Consider the following 19,373-nt stretch of genomic DNA (forward strand, 5'->3'; position numbering starts at 1 on the left):
GTACATATATATATACAGATAATATGCAGAAAGTATTTTGCAAACCTTAAAGTTTTGTATAAATGCTTGTTATTATTATGCCCTGAAATGAGAAAGTTTGTTATTAAATGGCTCCTCTGTATTAAAAAAAAAAACCACTAACCTGAGCTTGCAAGTTTAGTGACCCCACCCCAAATTTTTCTCCTTCCATAGAATAGTATACCAAGTGTTTCTATCCAAATTGTCCCCTTTTGGGGGATGATGAATTCTAGCTGAATTGTTGGTTAGGATGAAATGTGGGGGCAAAGGAGACAGATACGTTTTCCTTTCTTATATGTCAACTATTTGGGTCATTTCAATAAAAATGGATAGAGATCTTATTCCAGCTGCTTCATCTGTAAGAATGAGAAATTAAATATATATTTATAATGGGGAAAGGCATAAGGCTGAATGGTGACCATGAGATCTAAAGAAAGAAGGAAACAGCATATATAGAGACCATAAAAGACCTCAAAGGAAATCATGTTTTTCAACTATCCTTCCAGTCCTTTACTTCCTTGGGGTTTTTTTATACCCTTTACCATCAAATAAAGGCAGCTGGGTTTTGTAGTAGATATAATGCCAAGCCTAGAATCCAGAAGACTCATCTTCCTTAGTTCAAATCCAACCTCAGACACTTACTAAACAAGTGACCTAGGTCTCTTAACTCTGTTGGTCTCAGTTTTCTCTTCTGTAAAGTACTAGAAAAGGAAATGGCAAAGCCCTTCAACATCCTTTATTAAGAAAACCCCAAACTGGGTCACAAAGAATTGTACCCGTTGAGTTGAAAAACAACTCAACAATGACAACAAAGTTTTCTATATTGAGCTTGAAGGGAAGAATTAATCATGAGATATGCTTTGGAAAACTCCATAGGGGTCACTATCTTCATAATAAAGAAGAAATAGAAATAAAAATGCAACCTATGACAAACATTAATTTCTAGCTCTCTCTATAGGTATAAATATCTAAAGAGTCAGGATGAGAAAGTGTTTATTCTCCCCAACTTCTAGTGCTCTCCCTCTCTCCCTCCCCTCATCCCTACCCCTCTTGGAGTTGACAGTCAATTCCACTGTGTTATACCGTGTATATATTTTTAACTCAAACCCATTTCCATATTATTCATTTTTGTAAAAGAGCAGTCCTTTAAAACCCAATCCTAAATCATGTACACACAAACAAGTGATAAATAACACGTTTTCTTCTGAATTTCTACTCCCACAGTTCTCTCTCTCTCTCTCTCTCTCTCTCTCTCTCTCTCTATATATATATATATATATATATATATATATATATATATATATATATATAAAATTCTTTCTCATAAGTCCCTCAGCATTGTCCTGGATCATTGTATTAGTGTTAGTAGCAAAGTCAGTTACATTTGATCATCCCATGATGTTACAGTTTCTGTGTACAATATTCTCCTGGTTCTGTTTATTTCACTCTGCATCAGTTCATGGAGGTCTTTCTAGTTTTAATAAAAATCCATCAACTCATCATTCCTTGTAGCACAGTAGTATTCTATCACCATCATATACCACAATTTGTTCAGCCATTCCCCAATAGATGAACACCCCCTCATTTTCCAATAATTTGATACCACAAAGAGCACAGCTATGAATATTTTTGTACAAATAGGTTCTTACACAGTAGCAATATTGCTGGATCAAAGGGCATGCATACTTTTAAAGCCCTTTGGACATGATTCCAAATTGTGAGGAAAGGTTTTGATGGGTTTTACAAACTAATCAGAGGATTCGAGTCTAGAGATAATAAGAAGTCAGTGAAGTTTATTGCTTGGAAAAGTGATATGGTTAGATACACTTAAAGAAAGTCACTTTGGCAGCAGTTTGGTAGATGAATTGAATAAGGGAGACTGTTGGGGGCAGTTAGGTGGTGCAGTGAATAGAGCAACAGCCTTGGAGTCAGGAGGAACAAAGTTCAAATCTGACCTCAGACACTTCCTAGCTGGGTGATTCTGGGCAAGCCATTTAACCCTGTTGCTCTCAGTTTCCTCAACTGTAAAACGTGCTGGAGAAGGAAACAGCAAACCACTCCAATATCTTTGGAAGTGACCCTAATGAGGTCACTTAAAGTTAGACACACCTGAAATTACTTAACAACAACAAAGGGAGACTCTTAGGATAGTGTGAATAATTCGGAGCCAGTTGGTGAGAGATGATGAAAGCCTGAACTGTTAATTAAACTAGGAATCGAACCCAAGATCTTCAAGTGTCAAACTAGTGTCTTTTTTGTCATATCATGGACTTTTCCCCACAGAACACAGCCTTCCATCATTAGGAGCAGTGAAATATCTGCCCTGATTTGCCCTTCTTAGTTTATATTCCTGGATTAAAAATGTAATTTAATGCACTTCGAATCATATTTATTTTGAACTCTTAGTTCCATGAAACTAGTCAACACAGTGAACAACCTCCCTTGTAAAAAATGGTGTAGCTAAGGAACAAATGCATTCGACTGATCAAAGCAAAGATGACAATGCAGCTGAATTCAGGGGAGTGGAAAAGGAATAGCTGCCTACCAGTAATTTGAATGGGTATTTCAGGATCTTTCCTAAACTGAAGTTTCCTGAAGTCAGCATATCCAAGCTGGGAAAAGCTGGAGTTCTTGAACATTGAGATTAAAGGTGCTGTTTCAGAAGATTGTGGGGGCAGATGGATGCTGGGTATCTTTCTTACTGTGTTCATCAGTGCTTTTCCTTTGTCCCATGAATGCTATTCAGAGGAAGTCTTTTACATTACACCTTGCTGCCAAATTATCTGAGGTCTAGGTGTGAATTGCCCCTCTGGGAAGTGACCTGGGATCAGCTGATGCTGCAGGGTCACTAAAGGCTGCATCCTTTACTCAGTCACTTTTGGAAATCTTCCCAGCTCCTACAGGACTGAAAGGTCAGAACAACTGATCTGTGCCATATAAAACACACAAGGACACACAGGCAGAGATCAGTCCTCAAATATTCTTGGGTGGGCAACCACACCTATGAATTTATTTTTCTCAATACTATGTGTAAAAATTAGTGACACAGACAGGCAAATAATCAAATGTACACTTATAAACCACATACATCGCTCCCCCTATTCCTGCCTAGTTCAATAAAAGCCAATGTAAGGAGTTCAATTCATGCTTTTTGCTGGACTCATTATCCCCTTCCCTTTTTTGTCTGGAGACCAGCCATGGGAGAATACTTTAGGGTGGATAATTTACTCATAGGAAATCAAGAGTTGACTGTCTTTGAGAAAGTAATCTACTTCCACATTGGTTTCCAGTTATGTGAAAACTTCAGAATTTTGAACAACAGTGATAACAGTAGCTCATATTTCTATAGCATGCTGGGGGTTTAGTTTTTCTTTTTGGATCAAACCTGCAATTTCATGAGTAGAGAAACTCCCAGTGAGAACACTCTAAACCAATGCAGATCAGCTGCTGCTCTAGAATATATAATCTTAGAGGGTTACCTGGGAGCAGTTAAGTGCCTTATTGGGAGTCACATAGTCAATATCTGTCAGAAGTGAGACTTCCTAACTCTGAGGCCAACCCAGTATCCAATGTGCAATATTGCTTTTGTAAACATTAATATTTTATTTTTTCTTCCTTCCCCCATTTGAATAATATTTTACATTTTCCCAACTACATGTAAAAATAATTTCAATATGTAATTTAAAACATTGAATTCCAAATTTTCTCTTTCTCTCCTTTCCCTATTCCTTCCCTGAAATGGTAAGCAATTTGATATAGGTAATCCAAAATAATAACATTTAAAAAGCACTTTTCTCACTATAATCCTGTAAAGTTGATTATATAGATCTTTTTAAAACTCTTATCTTCCTTTTTAGAAGCAATACTACATAGTAGTTCCAAGGCAGAAGGTCAACAAGAGTAGGGCAATGGGGTTAAGTGACTTGCACAGGTCATGCATCTAGGAAGTCCCTGAGGTCAGATTTGAACTTAGGACCTCTAAACTCCAGGCCTGACACTCTATTCCCTGAGCTACCTAGCTTTCCACAGTTATATAAATCTCATCATCTGAATATTACAGATAAGGAAACTGAGGTTTAAATAGGGCAAAATATATAGTATATTCCAGAGACTGGATTTGAATTGATAGGTCCTTACCTTCCATTTTAGAATTAATACTATGTATTGGTTCCAGGCAGAAGGATGGTAAGGGCTAGGAAATGAGGGTTGCCAAGGTTCACATAACCAGGAAATGTTTGAGGCCAGATTTGAACCCAGGACCCATCTCCAGACCTGGGCCTCAATTCTCTGAGCCACCTACCTGCCCTCCCCCTTCATAGTATTTCTAAATCTTTTGCTGTTATTTAGACAGTCTTAAAAAATGCCAACATCACTGACTCCAATTAGGCCTATTTCAACCTATTAAGAGATTCTGTTCCCCAAATTCATATCTAGGTAAGTTATTTAGAATGCAGAATACATATCACCATGAATATACAGTTATATTTTGGTTCCCAGATCTGCCTACAAAAGCTTATGGCTACAGATCTAAAATGTAGATAGTGGCTTTATGTGGGTATCAATGTATCATTGAGAAAATCTTTTTAGTTTCCACCTGAGAGGCCAGTTTCATAACCACTCCCTGCTGCAGGCTCAGCAACATTCACACAATCACAAAATCTCAGCTTTGGAAGGGATTTCAGAAGTCACCCAGTCCATCCAATATTTGAATAAGAAACTCTCCAAAAGAGCTTCAACAAGTGGTGATCCAGCCTTTACTTGTAGATTTTCTTGTAGACGCACTTGTGATAGGAAATTTGCTACTGAATCCCTCTGACTTGGGACCTTTCAATTGTCCACTAATATCCATATTTTTTCAGGTCTTGGGTCCCTTGCCTATCTTCAAAACTTCTTCAGAAGAAAAATCAGACATCAATTCAGCAAATACATATTAAGTGCCTATTGTGTGTGATAATGGTAGGCTCTTCTTCCTCAAAGATTAAAAAGAAAAAAAATCCCTTTCCTCAAAGAATTTAAATTCTATCACAGAAAAACATATAGACCTATAAGGAAATATAAAATTTATACAAAGTAATTTTAGGGAGGCATGAATTTACTTAGGAGAATAAGAAAGGCCTTATAGGGAAATGGTGCTTGAGCTGAGCTTTGAAAAAAATGAGAAATTCTAAGAGACTAAAGTGAAGAGGGAGGGCACTCCAGGCAGAGAGGACAAGTCAGTCAAAGGCAAAGAATCAGGAGATGAGATGTCTCTGAGGAACAGCAAATAGGCCTGTTTGGCTGAAGCATAAACAACATGATGGGAAGGACTTTACAATAAGGCTGGAAAGAGAGGTGAAGGGCAGATTGTAAAGGATTTTTAAAAAACATAGAGAGAAATTTGGATTTTATCCTAGAGGTAAGAGGGAGGTACTAGAGTTTTCTGAGTGATGTGGGTCATATCTTTACTTTAAGAAAACCAATATATTGGAGAAGAGAGAGAATTGAAGTGAAGAGACTAATTAAGAGGCAACTAGGTAGTACAATGAATGGAGCACCAGACCTGGAGTCAGAACAACCTGGATTCAAATCTGACCTCAGACACTTCCTAACTGTGTGACCCTGGGCAAGTCACTTAACCCTGTTTGCCTAGCACTTGCCCTTTTGTTTTGGAGTTGTTATGAGGACAGAAAGTAGAGGTTTGTTTGTTGTTGTTTTTTTTAAGAGGCTGTTGCATTAGTCCAGATGAAAAGTGATGAAGGTCTAAACTAAAGTTGTTGGGCCATTAAGTGAAAGAAGGATAATAATACAAGAGATGTTTTTGATGTAGAATCAACAAGCCAAGGCAAATGATTGGACATGGGGATAAGGGAGAATGAAGAGTTAAGGATCAATATGAGGCTATGAACCAGGGTGGCAGAAATTAGGAAGAAGTATGGGTCTGGGGAAAAAAAGATAATGAGTTCTGTTCTGATCATGATGACTTTGAGATGCCCACATCTGATTAAGTTCATAGAGAAATATTCAATATGCAGTTGAGTTGATAAGGGACTGAAGCTCAGGAGAGAGACTAGATCCAGACAAATAGATCAGGAGTGAACTGTGTAGAGATGATTACTGACCCATAGAAGCTTATTAGATCACTGAAATAGTGTGTAAGTGTGTATACAGAGGGAAGAGAATAGGCACTAGGACAGAACTTGAAGTACACACAGAGTTAAGAAACGAAGGAAACTAAAGAATGGTCAGACAAAGTGAAGAAAATAGAACCATGTCACAAAAACTAGAGTGGAGAGTGTCTAGGAGGTGAGGATGGTCAACAGTAAAATGCTGTAGAGAATTCAAAAAGTATGAGGAAAAACAAAAGGCTATTATATTTGGCAATTAGAGGACCACTAGTAACTTTGGATAGGGCAGTTTCAATTAACTAACGCAAATCACAAAAGTTTAGAGGTTAGTAGGAGGAAATAGAAACAATGAGAGTAGATAGCTATTTTTAAAAGGGAGTTTAGTTATGAAAAGTGGGAGAAATATAGGACAATAGCTTGACTGACAGTAGGGTAAAGAAAAGAATTTTTAAGGATGGGGAAATCTTGGGTATATTTGTAGACAGCACAGAATGAACCAGTAGATAAGGAGATACTAGAGATTAGAGAGTAAGGTAGGATCAAGGGTACATGTAAAGGGTTGATATTGATGAAGAGAAGAGTTACCTCCTCATCTAAGACTGGAGCAAATGAGAGAATAGGGAATGAGGACAAGGGAAGAATTTTCATGGTCTCAAAGAGAAGGGATCAATAAAGGAATTGACAAATTTAGACTTTGACTCAGTTTCCAAGTGTTTGCAGTGACAAGGTAGGAGGCAACTTAACTGTCTTTGTAAAGCACCGGCTTTGAATGAATTTACATACTTGTCAGTTTCTAGGACAAAAGGTTGAACTTAGCCTTTTCATTACTATGTTTCCCAAGAAATGGTTGTTCTATACTTGTGGTTTATTTCCAGAGAGAGAACCTTGTCTGATCAGTTCTGTTGCTATCTAGTGCTTGATAAAGGAAATGATAGGGATTACATTGGCATAGACCTGCAGTCTCAGAGACTGTAGAGGCAGCAGAGCCTTGAATTTGTGCATCTGAGCCTAGATGGATGTTGGACCTCAAGAGAAAGAATTGTTAAACAATTTTTCATATCTTTAATTAGATGCCAATTTCATTGATATGTAAGTTGGGTGGCATTCCCACCCAACAGAATTTAGTCTTTAATTTTTAATGTAATAGCAGAATTATTCCTGTGAGTGACTAAGTATAAATCCTGAATAATAATTTGGAGAAACACTTAGAAAAAGAAGCCATTTCATTTGATGGAAGCAGTCTAGGGAGAAGCACTGGGACTTAAAATCAAGAAACTTTCATTCAAAAGGCATTTCTTAAGCTTCTAGTATATTCAAGGCATTATGCCAAGCTCTAGGAAGATAAAGGTTTTTAAAAGAGCCTCTTTCCTCAGGGAGTTTACTGGGCAGATTACAAGAGTGGAAGGGAGCAGCATTTCTCCTTTTTTGTATTTGAATGATCAGGGACTATAACACAGTAGATAATTAATATATGCTTGTTGAATTGAGCACAAAGTGAAGAGGGATGTTGTGCATCCAGGCTGAGAGGGGTTACTTGGACAAATACATATTTGCAGGAGATGAGATACCAAGTTGGGCAACTAGAAGTAGGCCAGTTTGCTTGAAACATAGGGTGAGTGAATAAGAAATATCTAGGAAGATTGGCTGTAACAAAATCACACAGGAGTTTAAAATCCAGGCCAAGGTGTTTGTATTTTCTCTGACAGATGGGAAAATAATTCTTGGAAAATTTTTGAGTCATGGAGTGATATCACTAGACTTATGCTTTATTTTGATAGTGGTGTAGAAAATGGATTGAAGAGTGAAGAGCAAGGTTGCTAATTAGGAAGCCATTGTGACAGGTCAGATGAGAGGTGATGGGGACTTGGTGTCAATGAGGGTATAAGAGATGGTCAGGTGATGTTTTGGAAGAAGAGCTACAAAATTTGGCAATTGATTGAAATGTGGTGTCAGTCAGTCAATAAGCAGTGTGTTGTGTTCCAAGTACTGTGCTAAGTATTAGAGATTTGAAGGAAAACAACAACCTCTGCTCTCAAGGAACTCATAGTTTCTTTCTTTTCTTTTCTTTTTTTAAATTTTATTTAGTAAATTTAGAACATTATTCCTTGGTTCCAAGAATCATATTCTATCCCTCCCTCCCCTCTCCCCACCCTTCCCATAGCCAACACACAATTCCACTGGGTATTACATGTGTTCTTGATCAGAACCTATTTCCATGTTGTTGATGTTTGCACTAGGATGTTCATTTAGAGTCTATATCCCCAATCATATCCCCCTTGACCCATGTAATCAAGCAGTTGTTTTTCTTCTATGTTTCTACTCCCACAGTTTTTCCTCTGACTGTGGATAGTGTTTTTTCTTGTAGATCCCTCCAAACTGTTCAGGATCACTGCATTGCCACTAATGGAGAAGTCCATTATATTCAATTGTACCACAGTCTATCGGTCTCTGTGAATAATGTTCTGGTTCTGCTCCTTTCACTCTGCATCACTTCCTGGAGGTTGTTCCAGTTTACATGGAATTCCTCCCCTTTATTATTCCTTTGAGCACAATAGTATTCCATCACTGACATATACCACAATTTGTTCAGCCATTCCCCAATTGAAGGGCATCCCTTCATTTTCTAATTTTTGGCCACCACAAAGAGCACAGCTATGAATATTCTTCAACAAGTCTTTTCCCTTATTATCTCTTTGGGGTACAAACCCAGCAGTGCTATGGCTGGATAAAAGGGCAGACAGTCTTTTAGTGCCCTTTGGGCATAAGGGAACTTAGAGTTTAAGGGAAAGAGTTAGATTGAAGAACCAAAGATGAATCAGATTGTGAACTTAAACCATGCTCTGCACAGTGACCAGACTGAATAACATGGACTCTATCATTGGTATTATAACTTATGCTGGTATGGTTAATTGTATTTTAGCCTCTTCCAAACCTCCTGTTTGATAGAAAAAACTTGTATTCCTATACAGAATACATTGTTTCCCCCTTGGATTTTTTCTTTTGCTGTTGGATTGAAACAAAACACTAAACTTGGCTAGTGTACTTCTACTTCTCCCTCTGCAAAATAAGTAACACTACCCCTCTATATTCATATTTAAAGTATCCTGTTACTAATGAAATCAGGTCAAAAAACAGCTGGCACATTTGAATATTTTTTATATCCAAATACAAAATATTCAGATTCTTAACAAACTTTATCACAGGAAGGACTTCAGCAAATGCTCATATCACTCTCTTGATTTCTTTGCATTTCAGGTATCCCACTCAACCTTGTCGTTTTGGGAAACTCCTATTGCTTCTGCCAGCCTTACGCTCCATTAGCCCATCAACAATAGAAGAAGTGTTTTTCAAAAAAACCATTGGCAATGTGCCAATTACGAGACTGCTTTCAGATATGTACAAATCCAGTGATATCTAATCTCTGCCGAACATGCACGGTCTTCAGGATGGACAATGTCAGATGAACTTTTACCTTTGGAGAACAAGCCTCAACTAACAAAACCTTCAGGAAGCATAAATCTGGGAATGTGTAGCCTTTGTGGGAAAAAAATGAAAATAATTAATTGGCACAAGACTATTCCAGTAGATATGACCTGCTGCCTCTACAGAAGATTGTAGATCTGAAGAAAGGACAATTGCTTAATAGGACACCCAGAGTAAAGAGAACTCATCAATTCCCTTTCCCTGTGGGAGGGATCCATGATTGCTGGTTGCCACTGGCCATGCTATTCTATCACTCACCAGGAAGATGATTCTGAAAAAACAAAAGCCAAAATAAAGTATTTCATTTTTCCTATTCAGTATATGAAGTTGGGTTACCAAAAATTGCTCTGGAGGTAATACACTGTATTGCAGCCTTCAGAATGGTAACTTACATTGACAAATTCATTCCTAATACAATGGGCAACATTCTAAATCAAATACTTCACCAAACACTTTCCTTCTGTTGTAAGATATCATGAAGTGGCCTTCATAATGAGTTGAAAAGTGTTTTATGGCATTGATTCTTTTTTTTCCTCCTTTTTTAACAATTGAAGGCCAGGCAATCCTATTAAACTAACTGGTGAACAAAAATGACTCTCTCATCAGGACTGCAGTTTGGATAACATCTCAAAGACAGAAGAGTTTTATAAAAAAGAATACAAGTCAAAGAAGGAAGGATAAAACAGCAAAACCAAATAAAGCAGAGATGTCTCACTGAGTGAGCTGATTGCTGTCCCGTTGGCATAGTGCTGAAACCAAAGGCAATGGGGTCCGAACTCTTGGTCCAATGAGACATGCAGAACAGCAATTGAATATAAACAACATGCTAGAATGAACTTCAAAGAAATAGACACTAAAGGTTTCTTAACTGATAAACTGCTAACAGTCTCTGAGACTCTACAATGCCTTTCAGAAAACTTTGGGTTCTCAGTAAAGCCTTGTTCACACACACGCCCACATATATACTCTCTCTCTCTCTCTCTCTCTCTCTCTCTCTCTCTCTCTCTCTCTCTCTCTCTCTCTCTCTCTCTCACTCACTCTCTCTCACTCTCTCTCTCTCTCTCTCTTTCTCCTTCCCCCCTCCCTCTCTCTTTCTCTTAATCTCTCCTCTTTCTCTCTCTCCATGTCTCCTCTCTCTCCATCTCCCCCCTCCATCTCTCTCCCTCTTTCTCTTCTCTCTCTCTGTCCTTCCTTCTCTTCTCTCTCTCTGTCCTTCTCTTCTCTTCTCTTCTCTTCTCTTCTCTTCTCTTCTCTTCTCTTCTCTTCTCTTCTCTTCTCTTCTCTTCTCTTCTCTTCTCTTCTCTTCTCTTCTCTTCTCTTCTTCTCTTCTCTTCTTTTCTCTTCTCTTCTCTTCTCTTCTCTTCTCTTCTCTTCTATTTCTCTCTCTCTCTCTCTCTCTCTCTCTCTCTCTCTCTCTCTCTCTCTCTCTCTCTCTCTCTCTCTCTCTCTCTCTCTCCCCTTCCTCCTCTCCCCCCACCCTCAACACAACCTTACATTATACGCTGCTTCTTTGATATGAGACTATACTTATGGAAATGTAGAAACAAACATTTGAAGATAGCTGCTGTACTTTTCATGTTTTGATTTGTTATTAGATACTAGCCCTGAGAAAAATCAGCACTTGGCCTATCATAGGATGAGTAAAACTTTTCTTGTACAAAGTGAATTAACAGATTTGTGAAGTTAAAAAGTTGTACTCATTGTATTTACAAAGAATAAAAATATATTGAATTTAAATCCTCTTCCCTTTATTTGATCAATGTCTTTCTCTTGTTAGTTTCTACACCTTAGATGCAAAATGATAGCACAGTTACACACCTAGTGATTAGATAATGCTCCACGCTAGAGACCCAAAGGATTGTGAGACAAAGGACTCTTCTGGTTGTTGGGTTGTTTTTTAAATAGTGAATATCATGTGTAAAAATCATAAATAAAGGAATAAAAAAAACTGTTCTCAGCATCTCTCAACTATAATTACATCTGTAGGAAAAAATGGAGTGAGAAAGAGGCTGATTAAAACAGATTTTGTTCACTTCTCTATTTCTCACTATCTTGCTAACATTTTAATCCTGGCCATGAATTTTTTGTTCAATAATTGGAAAAAAATCATTCAGAGCTAGACACAATGAGTTTGAAGCAGGAGATAAGAGGTCATTGAAGGAGAAACAGCAAGAGAAAGGGCAGATGGACTTCAGATCCAGATGTTCAAAACCACAGCTCATCAGCACCTTCTTCAGAAAATAGAGGTGGAATAAATGGAGAAAATTCACAACCCTCAATCCTATAGTTTGTCATCATTTCTAGGAAAGGTTTGGTTGCTGAAGAAACTGATGCTATTGATTAAAATAGAGGCTGGAGATGATATACTTATTTTAATTCATCATGTTCTCCACAGCCATCATGATCATTGCTAATTGAGAGATGGACTTAAGAGAAAAGGGGTGAGATTACTTACCAAAGTCCATAAATTTCTGGCCACTCAACAAAGGAATCACTTGAATTTCTGGCAACTTTGATTTACTTAAAAAAACTCAAACATTGCTAAATCAGACACTTTACCAAATCCTTTCTTTCTGTCATAAGACATTATCAAGTGGTCTTCATAGTGGATTGAAATAGATAGATTTTGTTATTCATTTTTTTTCTTCTTTGGCCCTATCAAATCAACTGGTAGACATAGATAACCATTTTCTAGGAGGTAACTCAGCCCAACAACTTGCTCTGAAATCTCTTTGTAATATTATTTTGAGAGTCTGCAACTTACCCAACTTTATGAGTTAAAGCATCATATAATGAATTCTGTTTGGTATTTCAGCAATTAAATATCCCTGAATGGGTTATAAGACAGAATTCCCATATGCTAAACTCCATGAAAGTAAATACCATGTCATAATTGTTTTTCTGATTTCCCAGGTTTTAGCACAATTGAGTGAATAAATGAATGAATCCTAAATTCTCTCTAGTTTAGGGCATAGTAAGATTCTAGCATGTTCTTTCAACAATAAGTTTCCAAATAAATAAGTTATTTTTATTATTTATTTCCTTGCTAATTTTATTCAATAGAGCACCAAAGGAGATTAAAAAAAAGTTAAGGTAAAATATAGTACCTGTCTTCAGTTAGCTGCTAGTCTAAAAAGGGGAATATGACACATTTTATAAATGTCCAATAAAACAGAGATGGAAGCAATGATTGATGATTCATAAAAATGTATATGAGTAATTAATATCTCTCTTCCAATGCACTCAATATTCTTAGATATGAAAGAGAATTCACATATCCCAGATAAAATATTATTAAATTTTCACAACTATGGTGGCAATGTCATAACTACAGTGGGTAGGGGGCCTAGGAGAATTCAGATCCCAAAAGGACATACCCCAACATTTGCTTTTTAAATGTTCATTTATTTTAGAATTGTTTTTTCAATTTTTGAAAATCCAGCTTCCCTCTTCCCATCTCTCTTCCTCCATTAAGAAAGAAAAACAAAATTCCTGTTGTAAGCATGTATTATCAAAAAAATCTTAAACTTCTCTTGATTCTATTACCTCTCTATCAGGTGGATAGTATCCCACTGAGTCCACTAGAATTATTTATCATGGTATTGATCAGAATTCTAAAGTCTTTCAAAGTTGTTGGCTTTTACAAAAATTTTGTCATTATATAAATTGTTCTCTTGGTTCTACTCACTTCACTCTGCACTGGTTCATAGAAATCTCCCCAGATTTCCTTGAAATCAATCTCTTTATCATTTATTATAGAATGGTAGTATTACATCATATTTATATGCCAAATTATTCAGCAATTTCCCAATTGATGGATGCCTTCTCAGTTTCCAAATCTTCAATACCACAAAAACTGCTGCTGTAAATAAATTTGTACATATATATCTTTTTTCCTTTTCTATATTTTTGGGGTAGACCTATCACTAGGTATCACTGTTATGCACAGTTTAACGACTTTTAAGGAACAGTTCCAAATTGCTTTACAGAGTTGTTAGACTAGTTCATAGCTCCATTACATTGCATTAATATATCCCATAGCCCTTCCAGGATTTGCCATTTTCTTTTTTGTCAAGTTTCCCATTCAGATGGGTGTGAGATTCTGAATAGTCTTAATTTATTTAATTATTTGCATTAATTCAAATTGTTTTTAAAGTAATTGTACTAATTCACAGCTCTACCAACAATGCACTAGTCTGCCTATCCTCTCACAACTCCTCCAATATTGACAATTCCCATCTTTTGTTCTTTGCTTCTTTGTCAGGAGTGAAATGAAACCTTAGGATTGTTTGATTTGCATTCCTGTTACTATGAGAGGTTTGCAACATTCTTTCATATGATTGCTAATAGTTTACAAGTCTTTTTTTTTTGAGAATGGTTTCTTCATATTCTTTGACTATGCTTCTATTAGGGAATGGCTTTTGTTATACCATCATTTGTTCAGCCATTTCCTAGTTTATGGGTACCCTGTTAATGTCTAGTCATTTGTCATAAAATAAGAGCTGCCATAATTTTTTAAAATTTTATAATATTTTATTTGATCACTTCCAAGCATTATTCATTAAAGACAAAGATCATTTTCTTTTCCTCCCTCCCACCCCCCGTGGCCAACGCGTGGTTCCACTGGGTATCACATGTGTTCTTGATTCGAACCCATTGCCATATTGTTAATATTTGCATTAGTATGTTCGTTTAGATTCTCTCCTCTGTCATGTCCCCTCAACCGCTGTAGTCACTGCCATAATTTTTTAACATGTGTCCCTTTCCTCTTTCTTTGATTTTTTGTGATTTACCCCTGAGATCCTAAAGGTTATGCTAGAGGATAGTATTAACTATCTGTGTCCAAAAACTTTTCTTTTATAAATTAAAGAATATTTTTTTTTAGAATTTGGAAACTACAAAGGAAAATATGTGAAGAATTGTGCTTATTGCTAAGCCTTTCAATGATCTCACTTTGAGACATATCATCACCAAGAACCCAAAACAGAAGATAAAGAAAGCCTACTAGTCTGACCTCTCTAATGCCAGTCGGAGACCACTGAGATGAAAAGTATGACCAAGCCTTTAAGGGCTTGGTCAATTGCCTTATGTGCCCCAATCTATTGTTTTAGGTAAATCCACGTTTGCTGCCAATTGATTAGAGGCTTGGGAGCCATCAAGACAAAGATAATCATTAGAAATCATCTTCATTTACCAACTAAGGTACCAACTAAGGTAGTCAAATTAAAATTCTTGATTTTAAAGTGGGTTGCCACTGAGAAGTCCCTTCTGTCCTCAGTGAGCTCCATTGGCTCCTTAATACCTCTATGATTATGCATAAATTTCTCTGTTTGACATTTAAAGCTCTTCATTATCTAGACTTTTTTACTCTATCTTTTTACCTGTTTTTATGATTTTCTTACTTTTTACTTGTTATTCTCTTCCACAAATCCTGTGATCCAGCTACATTGTTCTGCTTGAGATTCCTCAAACTTAATACTCCATATCCTCTCTCTGTACCTTTATACTGGTTGTCTTCTATGACTAGAATTCTCTGCCCCTCATTTTTGCTTCTTAGTTCCCCTGGCTTTCTTTAGAACTCAGTTTAAAGTCCACCTTCAACAGACAATCTTCCAGATTTGCCCACCCACCCAGTGCCCTTCTCTCAGGTTATCATACATATATTCTGTATGTCTCCTGTATTGTTCCCTCACCCCATTTGCATGTAAGTTCATTGAGGGCAGGGATTCTTTTTCTCTTTCTTTGTATCCTTAGGGCTTCACATAGTAGTGTAGTAGTGTAGTAAACATTTATTTAATATTTATTGACTGAGTTCTGACTACCTACATAAAGCTCAGTTTCAAGCAAATAGGGTTAAGTGACTTGTCCACACTCATATAGCTAGTAAGTGTCTAAGGTCAGATTTGAACTCAGGAAGGCAAATATTTCTGATTCCAGGCCTGGCACTCTATCCACCTACCAGTGCAAAATTGTCCATCGCCTATTAGAGTTAAGTAACATGGGACAGATTGCTATAACAATAAGAGTTGTTATAAATATTTTTGGACATAAGTGTCCCCTTCTCTTTCTTTGATCTTCTGAGGGTTGTCCCTGGGTTCCTAAAGGTTATGTTATAGGACATTACCAGCTCTCTGTGTAGAGACACTAGGCAAACCTGAATTCAGGGTGCTCTGGAAGTTAGGGGAAATTAATGGGAATGCAGAAATATCCTAACATTTAGGGACAGTTTGGACTCTGCTTTCATTTATATTTATATTTACCTCTACTTAACCTTCACTTTTTTGTGCTTAAAACAACATTTATGTTTACCAGAAATGTTGGAGTAATGAAGCATAGAATAGATTGTACTATTATTGGACAGGCATCCAGAGGGGAAGTTGGTCAAAGAGCAAACATTTTCTTGGAACTTGAAACTTTCTTGATAGCTGACAGTGCAGTAGATAAGAATGCTGAACCTGGAGACTGGAAGATCTGAATTAAAATTCAGCCTTGGGCACTTATCAGCTGTGTGACCCTAGGTAAGTCATTTAACTCATCCTGTCTGTTTCCTCAACTACAAAACAGGAATAAAAACAGCACCTACCTTTGCAGGGTTGTTGTGAAATAATTATAAGGTGCTTTGCCTGGCACAAAGAAAAGTGCTACAAAAATGCTTAATCCTTTCCCTTGGAATTTTCCTTAGTTTTTGAGTAGATACAATTAATGGCATCAAATATAATGTTCAGAAATTCCTGGAGGGAAATATTTATAGCCACACTCTTCATGGTGGCAAAAAAAAAATTGGAAAATGAGGGGATGCCCTCCAATTGGGGAATAGCTGAACAAATTGTGGCATATGTTGGTGATGGAATACTATTGTGCTAAAAGGAATAATAAAGTGGAGGAATTCCATGGAGACTGGAACAACCTCCAGGAAGTGATGCAGAGCGAAAGGAGCAGAACCAGAACATTGTACACAGAGACTGATACACTGTGGTACAATTGAATGTAATGGACTTCTCCATTAGTGGCAATGCAGTGATCCTGAACAACCCAAAGGGATCTATGAGAAAAAACACTATCCACATCCAGAGGAAAAACTGTGGGAGTAGAAACACAGAGAAAAACAACTGCTTGATCACATGGGTCGAGGGGATATGATGGGGATGTAGACTCTAAATGAACATCCTAGTGCAAACATAACAATATGGAAATAGGTTTTGATCAAGGACACATGTAAAACCCCATGGAATTGCTCGTTGGCTATGGGGGGGGGGTGGGAGGAGGGGAGGGAAAGAACATGAATCATGTAACCATGGGAAAATTTTCTTAATTAATCAATTAAATAAAATTTTAAAAGAAATGACTTATGTATGCCCACATCTAGAGTAAGAATCCATAAATAGAAATAAATAAGACAGTTTTTTATGTACACATATATATTTTTTTCAAATGATACCTTCTCTAATGAGGAAAAGGGAGAGAGGGAGTTAACTGGGAATTTTAATGTGATAAACAAACAAATAAATTTCAAAAAAATTTTAATGCCTATCATTTGCTAGACACTCTGATAAGTACAAGGGATAAAGCAAAAGACAGCCCTTGCTCTCACAGACTAATGGCGGAGAAAACATGCAAACAACTATGCTCAAATAGGCCATAGACAGGAAAAACTGAAAATAATCAAGTCTTCACTTCAGAAGTAAATTCCTTATGGGGCAGCTGGATAGCTCAGTGGCTTAAAAGTTGGGCCTAGAGATAGGAGGTCCTGGGTTCATGTTTGGCTTCAGACACTTCCTCTACTGTGTTACTGTGTTACTGTGTTAGCCCTTACTGCTCTTCTACCTTGCAACCAATACATAGTATTGATTCTAAGATGGAAAGTAATGGTTTTAAAAAAAAAACAAGTGATTCCTTGATGATAAAATAGAGGACTTTGATAACCTTGGTATCTGTTGGAGCTCTCTTTCCAGCAAAAGCAGATCAGCTTATAGATTCTTATCTTGCCTTTAATGATAATCACATCTCCACAGGATTGAAGGATCAACAAAGGAAACTTCTATGTTGGTTTAGATTCTATGAAAAAGGACAAACTGCTCTGTCAAAAATAATTGGAACTTTTGTTGGGGAAGAAATGGCCAATTATTGGAATTTGTGATAGAGGAGAGCAAAGTAAGAGCATAGGTTGGTATGAAACTTTGATTTTAGGAAAATAAATTTCAAAGAGTTCAGAGAAAGGATAGACAAGACCCTATAAGCTAAAATTCCCTTAAAGGTGAAGTCAGGCCCAAGCAGATGGGAAATCCTCAGGAGTGAAATTTTGAAGATGAAAAGAAAAAAAATATGATTTGTTAGAGTGAGTTGTCTAAAAAGACTGCTCTCTTAAGGGAACTTAATTTTAAAATGTTAATTATATTAATGCTTTCTATTTTTATATCATATTTATTTGCCATTGTATCTCCACCCATTGAACACTCCCTTACAACAGAGAAAAACTTTTAAGCAAAACTGTCCAGCAAAATGACCACGTTTAAAAATGTAAGTGATGTTTTACACCCTTAGTCCTCCACTTCCATAATGAGAAGAATGAACTGTGTGCTCTGGTACCAGGTTTGCTCATTGTAATTAATTTGAGTCTGACTGTGTCTTAGTGTTGGCTTTTGTTTACATTATTGTGGTCATTTGTAGATTTTTTTTTCTTGATCATTGATATGTTTATTTTGCTTTTCTCATGTTCAGCTCTTCTCTCTCCCCTATTTGTTCATTCTCTTTCTTCTTCTCCCCTTCTGTCTTTCCCTTCCCTCTGTTCCTCCATCACTCTCTCCCATTTCTCTTTCTCTCCCTTTCCCTTGACCTCTGTCCCCATCTTGCTGTCTCTCTTCTTTGTCTCTTTTCTTCCCTCCCTCAAACCCCTTCTCTCTCCTTTTTTTCTTTGTATCTCTCTCCTCCTTCTCTACCTTCTTCTTTTTCAGTCTCTCTCATGTTTTCTATCCCTCTCTCTCTCCCTTTCTTTCTCTTTTTCCTCCTTTTTATTTTCCCTGTATCACTCTCTCCCTTCCTCTGTCCTTGCTCTCTATTTGTCTCTTGCTCTGTTTTTGTCTGTCTTCTGTCTGTCTCTATATCTCTCTCTGTGTCTGATATCTTTTTCTTATCCACTTTGATGACCTTTAAAAAAGTTAATTCTTTTAACTCTACTTCCTTTCTGAGCCCATTATTGAACTCACCCCACTGATTGCAGCACTTATGATTGAGAACCCTCTTCTGATCAATTCCCTTTCCCTAGAAATTAATGCTCCCATTAAGGCTTATAATTTTACTCACCAGGGCTATCAATCAAGGAGCTCAGAAATAGAGTTAAGGAGTTTCTTGTAATTGGTCGCTGTCAGAGCTCTGTAAGACAGCATCTAGAGGAAAAGGGGGGAGTGGGAAGAAAAGCACAGGAATGAAGGCAATAGAAGCTTCAATTACAGTAACTGGCTATATGTTCTTCTCAATCTGCCTATTTGTAGGACCAGAATTTCTTCCAGATATAGACAACTACAGGACAACCTGATTTGGTCAGCTTCCACAAGTGTCAAAAAGAAATAGTTACTCCAGTCTGGGTTCTTATGGATGCCAATAGCTGACCCTTCCCTTCCCCAGCTCCCCCCTCCCCAGTCCTCTAGTTTTTGAAAATATAAAATATACTCCATTCACAGAAATCTACACTATCTAATCCAGTTCTCTAAGCAAAGAAACTGAGACCTGGAGACATTAAATGACTTACTCATGGTTCTACAGGCAAATAGC

At 37.1% G+C, this 19,373-nt stretch overlaps 1 protein-coding gene across 1 annotated transcript in view; it reads left to right on the forward strand.

The window, feature by feature from the left end:
- The window catches only part of NR2E1 (nuclear receptor subfamily 2 group E member 1), a 32,733-nt gene extending 21,391 nt beyond the window's left edge, over positions 1–11,342 (forward strand). The window contains exon 9 of the mRNA XM_001368348.3: positions 9,378–11,342. Within this exon, the coding sequence (XP_001368385.1) occupies positions 9,378–9,540 (163 nt within the window). The 3' untranslated portion in view covers positions 9,541–11,342. The remainder of the gene's footprint in view (positions 1–9,377) is intronic.
- Positions 11,343–19,373: the final 8,031 nt, after the last annotated feature.

Source organism: Monodelphis domestica, chromosome 2 (assembly GCF_027887165.1).
Source record: "Monodelphis domestica isolate mMonDom1 chromosome 2, mMonDom1.pri, whole genome shotgun sequence".
Lineage (NCBI taxonomy): Eukaryota > Metazoa > Chordata > Mammalia > Didelphimorphia > Didelphidae > Monodelphis > Monodelphis domestica.